General features: G+C 55.0%; 1 protein-coding gene across 5 annotated transcripts; it reads right to left on the reverse strand.

The window, feature by feature from the left end:
* Positions 1-1,262: 1,262 nt before the first annotated feature.
* LOC119856794 (zinc finger protein 501-like) lies at positions 1,263-7,388 on the reverse strand. Of its 5 annotated transcripts, none has more exons than XM_038404806.2 (6): positions 7,235-7,388; positions 6,596-6,747; positions 6,360-6,451; positions 5,825-5,951; positions 4,797-4,895; positions 1,263-4,542 (listed from the first exon to the last, which is right to left on the reverse strand). In XM_038404806.2, exons 2-6 carry the CDS (start codon positions 6,714-6,716, stop codon positions 3,371-3,373), a joined length of 1,611 nt encoding a protein of 536 aa, XP_038260734.1. In that variant the 5' UTR covers positions 6,717-6,747; positions 7,235-7,388; the 3' UTR covers positions 1,263-3,370. The 5 variants fall into 5 exon arrangements, with proteins under 5 accessions (XP_038260734.1, XP_043373088.1, XP_043373087.1 ...); XM_043517153.1 differs by having other exon boundaries at positions 1,263-4,545; XM_043517152.1 differs by having other exon boundaries at positions 4,797-4,946.
* Between the last annotated feature and the right edge of the window lie 2,846 nt (positions 7,389-10,234).

Below are 10,234 nucleotides of genomic sequence, written 5' to 3' on the forward strand. Positions count from 1 at the left end.
CTTGGTGGAATTAGTGTAATTGATTATCTGTGTCCTAGTGCCCAGGTATGGCTCAGGACCACAATGTGCCAGGTGCTGTACAAACACAGAACCAAAAAAGTCTCTTCCCAAAAAGGATCTGAGCCAATGATCAGATGTCCACTGTCCATCTCCTGGGGGTACTTCCACCAGGTGTTGTGGGTATCAAAAGTAGCCATTTGCCTCCAGTTCAGCTGTAACCCACGGGCCCATACGTGTCCCATACTCACGCTACAGACGAGGCTGTTACACCACCTCTTATAGATGCCAGGTCTTCAGTTTATGCTGGAGAAGTTCATTCTCCAAGTCGATGGGACTGCCCGAGATGGCGGACAACTTTGTTCGGCTCTGAAATGACGCTGTTGTCACAAGTTGAGGAACGTTGACGTTTTGGTTTATAAAATGACGTTGCTTTCAATCCCAAACTGACTGGTTTGCAAACAATGTTTGGCAAAAGATTGGGGCACATCTGATTTGGGGCGTTTGTCCTCGTTTTTTATTGCAAAATGTCAATGTCATTTTCATTCAAAAGAATGTTTTGTGAATTGGGAGGCAGGAAGTTCCGATTTGGGGCATTTGTCCTTGTTTTTTATTGCAAAACGTCAATGTCATTTTCATTCAAAAGAATAGGAGTACTTGTGGCACCTTAGAGACTAACAAATTTATTAGAGCATAAGCTTTCGTGAGCTACAGCTCACTTCATCGGATGCATTTGGTGGAAAAAACAGAGGCGTTTTTTCCACCAAATGCATCCGATGAAGTGAGCTGTAGCTCACGAAAGCTTATGCTCTAATAAATTTGTTAGTCTCTAAGGTGCCACAAGTACTCCTTTTCTTTTTGCGAATACAGACTAACACGGCTGCTACTCTGAAACCTGTCATTCAAAAGAATGTTTGTGAATTGGGGGGCAGGAAGTTCTGATTTGGGGGAGTTTTTCCTCAATTTCCCCGCCCCCATTTCAACACTATTTTCGTTCTTAAACCAACAATTCCTCTCTCTTTCTCTTTCTTTTTTAAAGCTATTGCAAAACTGGTTTTGTTGTTAGAAAAAAATGAAATTTGAGTGTTTTTCTGTTTCTGTTTTTTTTGCCACTGATTGCAACAAATGAATGAAGTACTGGAATCTTTCCCCCTCCCCAGATTTTCATTTCATTCAAAAATTCAACATTGTTCTCCTTCCAAAACCATTTCATTTTCTTTAAAATTTTTCCCAAACCTTTTCACTTTGTTTGATCGTTTTTAATATTTTGGGGTTTTCCTCGTTGTCTCATTCAAGAATTTCAAAGTTCTTCTAATTCCAACACGGCATAATGTTTTGTGTCTTTAAAATATTTTACTAAACTTTTGGCAGGAAAAAAATTTGATTTGAGGGGAATGTTCCTTTTTTTCTTTTTACTCCAAAACTTCATCATTTTCCTTTCCGAAGCAAAAACTTTTTGGATTATCTATGTGCAATTTTTTTAAATGTTGGGGTATTTTTGTATTTTTCCTCATCTTTTCCCTAGGCAGACACATGCAAGCGGCTCCACGCTGCTCTTGCCCACAAGCACCACCTCCCCAGCTCCCATTGGCTAGTTCCCGACCAATGGGAGTGCAGAGCCAGTGCTTGGGGCGTGGGCAGCGCACGGAACTCCGTGGCCCCCCTACCTAGGAGGCGGACCTGCTGCTGGACGCTTCTGGGGCGCAGCACAGTGTCAGAACAGGGACTAGCCTGCCTTATCTAGGCAGCATCGCCAACGGGTCTTTTAATGGACTTTTAATAGTCAGCAGTGCTGACCAGAGCCGCTGCAACATAGTGCCTTATGTTCCGCGACCCAGTACTGGGTCGTGACCCGCACTTTGAAAACCACTGATCTAATGAACTCTATCTAAGATGCTACACTGGAATTTAAGTCTGTATCTAGAGTTTTGTGAAAAGTTTTGACAAAAACTTTTTTTGGTGAAAACTGAAGATTTGCATCAGTTTCACCAACTTCTTCCAGGAGGGGAAAAATAGAGTAAAAAACACATTAAATAATGCCCCAAATGTTTCATTTTGGGTCAAACAAAACATGATTTTTGAAAAAATCGTGAATTTTGAAAAAATGATTTTCTTTTCCAGCATTTTGATTCTCTGGAAATTTGGGGAAAAAATTAATTTTGTGATCACTGGAAAAGGATTTTTTAAAATTTTGGCATGGAATTGGCATGGAAACGAAAAAAATCCATCCTTCCCCCAAATGTAGACTAGTGTCTAGACTCTAGAATAACACATTTAGCTTGGTTTTAAACAAGCTGAGAAACAACATAGACTTTAACGCGATCGGTTTAATACATGCTAACTTACAATTGATTTATCTTGACTGGGGTCCATTGATTCACAAAGGCCATGAAGGGACCGCTGGGATCATTTAGCCTGGCCTCCTCTGTAACACAGGCCAGAGAACGTCTCCCCCAAATAACTCCTAGGGGCAGAGCTTTTAGAAAAATACCCAACTGTGATTGAAACATGGCCAGCGATGGAGAATCCACCACGACCCCCGGTAAGTAATTGCTCTCCCCCTTCAACATTTACACCTTATTTCCAGTCTGAATTTGTCAAACTGCAACGTCCAGCCATCGGATCTGGTTAGATCTTTGCCAGACGAGCCCTTTATCAAGTCTGTGTTCCCCATGTCAGTGCTTCAGTGTTTGAGAAGGTGCTAATTAGCTGGGACTTAAGATCCCATCCTTAAATCAGAATCAAGCTGTCTCTGTAACTTTTTCCAGGGTCCGGGACAGGGCCTGGGTGGGAGGGACAGAGCAACACCAGGAGGTGGAGCCTGGGAGGGAAGGGATAGCGAGGGGGTGGGGCTAGGAGATATGGGGCGGAGCAGTGGGCGTGGTTAGGAGGAATTGGGAGGAGGAGCCTGTCAGGAGAAGAGACTAAGAGGGAGGGGCAGAACAGTGGGTGTGTCAGTGGGCGGGGACTGGTAAAGAGGGGCTATTGGGGCAGAGTCTGAGAGGAAAGGGGCAGAGCAGGGGGCCTGTTGGGGCCAAAGCCTAGGAGGAGGATGTCAGGTGTGGGATCTGGGAGGGAGGGGGCATCATAGGGGGTGGGGCCTAGGCAGGGGGGGCATTTCAGAGTATTTTAGGGGGCAAAGCCTGGGTAGGAGTGGCATGTCAAGGGCCTGGCAAGGGTGTTTTAGGCAGCAGGGCCAAGATGGGTGGGGCATATGAGGGGGTGGGGCCTGAGAAGGAGGGGCATCTGAGGGGGTGGAGCCTGGGTAGGAGGGGGCATGGCCAGCAGCAGCTCTGAAGCTGTTCTAACTTATGCCACAGTGTGCAACGCAGGTACCCCCAAGCCAGGGCTGGTGAGTGGGGTAGCAGCGGGCTCAGGGCGGGAGCTGAACCCGGCCCTGGTCGCCGGGGCCCTCCTCCTTGCCATGGGGTGGCCCGGCGGGGGCGACGTGCAGCCGGCGGTGGGACACCAGGTGGGCGTTCTGGATGAAGCCCCGCTGGCACTGCCCGCATTTGAACGGCTTCTCCCCGGAGTGCACCAGCCGGTGCTGCGCCAGGTGGGAGCTGCGGGCGAAGGCGCGGCCGCACTCGGGGCAGACGTGGGGCTTCTCCCCGGAATGCACCTGCCGGTGCTGGTTGAGGGTGGAGCTCCAGCTGAAGGTCTTGCCGCATTCTCTGCACCGGTACGGCTTGGCGCCCGTGTGGATCCGCTGGTGCTGCTTGAGGGCTGTGGTCCAGCTGAAGGCCTTGCCGCAGTCCCCGCAGCGGTAGGGCCGCTCGCCGGTGTGGGTGCGCTGGTGCTTGAAGAGGGTGGAGGTGTGGTTGAAGCCCCGGCCGCACTCTTTGCACCGGTAGGGCCGCTCCCCGGTGTGGACGCGCTGGTGGTTGGCCAGGTGGGAGCTCTCTGCGAAACTCTTCCCGCACGCCTCGCACATGTAGGGCCGCTCGCCGGTGTGGGTGCGCTGGTGCTTCTTCAGGGTGGAGCTGAGGCTGAAGGCCTTGCCACACTGGTGGCAGCGGTAGGGCCGTTCGCCGGTGTGGATGCGCCGGTGCTGGGCCAGTGTGGAGCTCTCGGTGAAGCACTTCCCGCACTGGGGGCAGGGGTAGGGGCGCTCGCCCGTGTGGGTGCGGTGGTGCTGGGTCAGGGCCGAGCTTTGGGTGAAGCTTTTCCCACACTGGGTGCACTTGTAGGGCCTCTCGCCCGTGTGGGTGCGAAGATGTTTCACCAGATCTGAGTTCTGCAGGAAGTCCTTCCCACACTCGCCGCAGATGGTGGGCCGCTCCCTGCGTCGGGGGCCCCTGGGAGGGCCCAGGCGGCCCCCTGCTCCTGTCCCTGGACGGGCCCCTCTGGGCTGCTGGGTGGAGGACAGCCTACTTGGATCTCCTCTCCATGGACGCTGGGATACGTCCTCTTTGGATCGCCCTGAAAACCGCCCGTGCAGATCAGCTCCTAGAGGATTCTGGGATACATCCTCTTGCGAGCTCCATGGGAATGTCCTGCGCAGATCCACTCTCTGCTGGGGATTCTCACTCGCCGTCCTGGCACCTGCCGGGAGGAGAGAGAGTCTCCAGCAAGGGCTCGTTCCCTGCCCCGCGGACAGAGTCCCCGAACCTCCCCCCTGAGGGGAGCAGAGGGGCTGGTTCTGCCCCAATGACCCAGCTGAGCCCTCAAAGGCTGCGGAAGGGACGGGCTCCTGCCATGGGGCTAGGGCACCCACTGGGGGTGACACTCAGAGAGACAGGGCAAACCTTCCCCTTCACTCCCGGACGGTCGCCGAGCTGGTGTCATTCATTCCTCACCTGGGATCTCCCTCCCCTCAGAGCCCTGGAAATCCGGGACGCACGGCTCTTCCCCTCGCTCCATCCGGGAGATCACGGCCGGTTTGGGGACCAGGAACCCTGCCAGCGGCGGGATAAGATCAAGTGAGACTCCAGACCAGACTGGAGTGACTAGGAAAGCAGAGAGCGAAATTCAGCTCCCAGAGGGGGCTGAGTTGGCTCTGCTGGGGGATGTGCTAATGGAGAGAGATTGGCCTAAGGTATTAGAAAGAGAGAGAGAGAGAAAGAGAGAGGTCTGTGGATAGATAGATAGATAGATAGATAGATAGATAGATAGATAGATAGATGTGTATGGGAATGGATAGATAGATAGATGATAGATAGATAGATAGATAGATGTGTATGGGAATGGATAGATAGATAGATGATAGATAGATAGATAGATAGATAGATAGATGTGTATGGGGATGGATAGATAGATAGATAGATAGATAGATAGATAGATGTGTATGGGGAGAGATAGATAGATAGATAGATAGATAGATAGATAGATGTGTATGGGGATGGATAGATAGATAGATGATAGATAGATAGATGTGTATGGGGATGGATAGATAGATAGATATGGGGGTAGAGAGACAGACAGATAGATCATTCCATTGGTGAAATACTTAGTATAGAGTAAAACGAGAGAGTGATGGGGGTTGTCTGGAAGCCAGAACTCCTGGGTTCTCTCCCCAGCTCTGGGAGGGGAGTGGGGTCTAGTGGGTTAGAGCAGGGGGGCTGGGAACCAGGACTCCTGGGTTCTAGCCCCAGCTCTGGGTGGGAGTGAGGTCTAGTGAGCAGAGCAAGGGGAGCTGGAAGCCAGGACTCCTGGGTTCTATCCCCAGCTCTGGGAGGGGAGTGGAGTCTAGTGATCAGAGCAAGGGGGGGCTGGAAGCCAGGACTCCTGGGTTCTATCCCCAGCTCTGGGTGGGAGTGGGGTCTAGTGGTTAGAGCCGGGGACTGTCTTTCCCAGCTCCTGTCCCCGAGGGGAAGCGGACCCTCACCCAGGAAGCTGAGGTTGGTGTAGTTCTCCAGCATGACATCCCTGTAGAGCCACCTCTGCCCTTCGTCCAGGAGACGCCACTCCTCCTCGGTGAAATACACGGCCACCTCTTCGAACGTTACTGGTGCCTGGAACCGCAAGGGACCCCACTGGGTGCCGCGGCCACAACCCTGCTCTCTGAGGGGTGGAGCTGGCCAGTGCCCAGGTGCATTCTGGGAATATCTGGGCAGACACCCTCATGCTGCACCAGTGCATTGTAGGAATATCCCAGCAGCGGCCCCTGGGCTGCCCAGGCCCACGTGCCCCAGTGCATTTTGGGAATATCCCAGCAGTCTCACTTCCTAGCAACACTTATAGCAACAGACCCATATATCCATCTAGCCTGGTATCTCGCCCCAGATCAGACCCAGGGGCCCAGCTAGCCTGGTATCCTGCCTGCTCACTCCTGCCCCACCCCAGATGTACACTGGGGTCACTGAGACCAGAATCTGGGCCAGTCTCATCTTCCCAGGAACCCGGCCAGCCCCACGACCCACCTGGATGCCAGGCTCCCAGGGCGGGTCAGCCGGGCCCCGCAGCGGCTCACGCCTCTCCGAGCTAAGCAGAGACACCTGGGGGCGTGTGCGATCTGAGGGAGAAGAGCGGGTTGTTTAGGAGACCCCAGGGGAACCAACCCTCCCTTTCAGTCCTGGGGTTCCCCCAGAGCCCCTCCGCCTCAAGGAGAGTGACCTCTGCTGGAGAGACACCCCCTGCCCCAAACTCTGAGCCCTACCTTGTAACACGTGGGGCTCCTGGTCCTGGTCTTCTGGCCATTGGCTTGGCCCTGCCTCCTCTTGGGGTACAGGATTGAGGTGCAGCCTCCTTGCCTCCCACAGTCCTCGGGGGGAGTCCATCTTCACTGCTGTCCGTCCCACTAACTGTCACCTGCAAACCACCCAAAATAGGGGGCTGGGTGTGTGTGTGGGCAACCCTGCTGTCTTCAGCTGCACAGATGCCCCCTCTCACTGTGTGCCCCCAGAACTGGTGGAACTGGGGGCACCCTACACAGACCACCTCCTCTCATGCACTCCCAGGACTAGCTGGGTTGAGGGGACCCTGCACAGACCCCTCCCCCCACGCACCCCCAGAGCTGATGGCATCGGGGTGACCCTGCTTGGCTCAGCTCCCTCCCCAGATGTCCCGGACTCAGCAGCGCCAGGGATTGGGGGTTCGATCCTCCTTGGTGGGGCCCCGATCCAGAGAGGCAGAGCTCAGGGGGTGGTGGGGAACGCGGGGTCCTTTCCGACCTCCCCCCATCCCATCCCATTTCACCTCCCTTTGCTTCATCTGCACCATGCAATTGAGGAGCAAATCAATGCACGCATTCCCCAGCGGTGCAGGGTGTAGAGGTACCCTGTCTGCACCCACATACCTGCTTGCCCGGGGCTAGGGGAGATTGGGGATCGGCCCCTTTCCCCCCACATTCGCTAGATACCCCCCCAGCTGCCTGGACTGCGGGGGGGGGGAGTGGAAGGAAGCGGAAGGTCCCTTTGTTATTTCGTTCCCCCCAGAGAAGACCCGCCTGGTCCTGTCTAGGCTTCTAGTGATCGGTCGTATTAACCCTTCACTCGGCTGTGGAGAGAAGGAGAGCTCACCCCGGGCAGTCAGTGCTGGCCCCAGTGCGGCGCTAGGGGGCGCTGTGCTGCAGGGAGCGGGGCAGGGGCTCAGCAGGGGGGCGCTCACCCCGGGCAGTCAGTGCTGGCCCCAGTGCGGCGCTAGGGGGCGCTGTGCTGCAGGGAGCGGGGCAGGGGCTCAGCAGGGGGCGCTCACCCCGGGCAGTCAGTGCTGGCCCCAGTGCGGCGCTAGGGGGCGCTGTGCTGCAGGGAGCGGGGCAGGGGCTCAGCAGGGGGCGCTCACCCCGGGCAGTCAGTGCTGGCCCCAGTGCGGCGCTAGGGGGCGCTGTGCTGCAGGGAGCGGGGCAGGGGCTCAGCAGGGGGCGCTCACCCCGGGCAGTCAGTGCTGGCCCCAGTGCGGCGCTAGGGGGCGCTGTGCTGCAGGGAGCGGGGCAGGGGCTCAGCAGGGGGCGCTCACCCCGGGCAGTCAGTGCTGGCCCCAGTGCGGCGCTAGGGGGCGCTGTGCTGCAGGGAGCGGGGCAGGGGCTCAGCAGGGGGCGCTCACCCCGGGCAGTCAGTGCTGGCCCCAGTGCGGCGCTAGGGGGCGCTGTGCTGCAGGGAGCGGGGCAGCAGGGGGCGCTCTCCCTTCCCAGTCCGGGCTGACCCCGGTGCTGCAAATGAGTAGAATTTTCCTTCTAGAATGAAGGACTTGTTTGGAGCACCTGCTGCGAGATCTGACCCACACTTACCCCAGCCTTCGGTTTTAACTCCAGGAACACCCTCGTCGACCTGAGTTTCAGCATTAATTGAATTGCTATTTTTGGTTAACGTGCCAGGAAGGCCAGATTATGATCCGGAGTTAATCTTGGGATAGATTTGGCTCGCTCCAGGTTTACACCAGGGTCACTGAGCTCAGAATCTGGCCCCAAAAATGGAGTCGCTCCCGATTGGATCCGAATGAAGTTTTTTTGTTGGTTTTGAAAGCCACACACGGCGGGGAAGAATTAGCAGGGTCAGCGGATATTGCAAAGTGGTGAAATGCTTTTGTCACATCAGCACTCTGCTTGGAAGGGACACTTCAGGTCAGAGTTATAGCTATATTTGCACAATTTAGTCCCAGGAGCAGACCCTGAGCCGCATGCAACCATTTTATCAGGAATCTTCCATTGTTCCCCTCCCCCGCATAATGCCTCGAGCTTCTGGAGTCATGTGAAAAACTCTGCTTGCCTTTAAAAGCATCAAATAATTATTGGTTAGTCCGTGTTCCTGGAGAAAAGCCTGAAGACATCACCCCCATTGACGCTCAACCAAGAAGGCCACTAACAATTATTTGATTTATGAAATCTCGTGATTTGCCACACTGAGCTGGTGAATTTTGGAGGCTTCGGTCACGATTTCTGAGCACCTTGGGCTGGTAACGCCGCAGAAAATGCAGAGCAATGTTAATCCTTGGCTAGTCCCACTGTAGTGAATGAGGGTGACGGAATTTTGTCTTGGTGCTAACATCAGGCGGAGGTGGAATCTACTGGGTTAGAGCCGAAGGGGGTGGGATCCAGGATTCCTGGGTTCTATTCTCAGCTCTGGGAGGGGAGTAGGGTCAAGGGGGATGTCAGGGGCTGGGAGTGAATGCTGTTTGAGATAAATGGGGGCTGGGGAAGGGGAATTGGACTACATTTCCCATGAGGCCCTTTCCTCCTACACTCCCGCTGTAACGCAATGGCAAATGCTACAACTGCCATGAGGTCTTGTGTGGAATTTTCCCCTCTCCACTCTGAGCCTCCATGGTGGTTGTAGTCCAGTTTTCGCCTCTTTGCTTTCCAGTTATCATAGGGGAAGGGGGAAGACTACAAATCCCATGAGGCCGAGCGCGGGCAGCTCCGCCATGTTAGTTGTAGTCCAGGCATGAGGACCACATTTCCCATGAGGCCGTGTCAGGCATGAGCCTGGCTGCTCTACAATGCCAGTTTTAATTGAAACATCTACCACTTCCCTAGAAGTACGAAGGAGATTCTTTTCGGGGTGTGTGTAGATATAACTACATTTCCCACAATGCATTGCGCACCCCCCCCGCCTCACGCCTCCATGGCACTTGAAGTCCAAACATGTCCCTCTTCTCTTAGAAATAAATGGGACTTGGGCAGCTGAGGAACTACATTTCCCATGAGCCGTTGCTGTGTGCCGCCATGACACTTGGAGTCCAAACATGCCCTCCCCTGGACATAAATGGGCTCAGTGGGGTAGGAAAATACATCTCCCATGAGGCAGCGCGAGGACCACGCCCCCCCCACCGCGCTGCCATGACATTTTTGGTCCAAACATGGCTTTTCCTCATTGGAAAACACTAGGGCTGGGGGAAGTAAAATAAACTACATCTCCCATGAGGAAGCGCGAGAGCCCAGCCTCCCTGCGCCGCCATGATACTTGTAGTCCAAACATTCCCCCCTTCCCCACAGACATGAACGTGCCTCAGAGGAGGGACTGGGGAACTACATCTCCCATGAGGCGTGGCGCGGGTCCGGCCTCCCTGCGCCGCCATGACACTGGTAGTCCAAACACGCGAGTCCTCCCTTTAGAAACGAACGCGGCCTGGTGGCCGGGGAACTACGTCTCCCATGACGCGGCGCGCGGGCCTGGGCTGGCTCCGGGCCGCCATGATGGGTTTTGTGTGTTTGCGGGGTTGAGAGGGGGAGGGGAGGGGAGGGGGATGAGCCAGGCTACAGGAGGGGGCAGCAGCAGCAGCAGCAGCAGAAGAGCAGCAGCCTTGGGGCCCAGCCCCCCCCCGTCCCAGGAGCTGCACCCCTCCCTCTCTCTGCAATTTT

This window comes from Dermochelys coriacea, chromosome 6 (assembly GCF_009764565.3).
Source record: "Dermochelys coriacea isolate rDerCor1 chromosome 6, rDerCor1.pri.v4, whole genome shotgun sequence".
Lineage (NCBI taxonomy): Eukaryota > Metazoa > Chordata > Testudines > Dermochelyidae > Dermochelys > Dermochelys coriacea.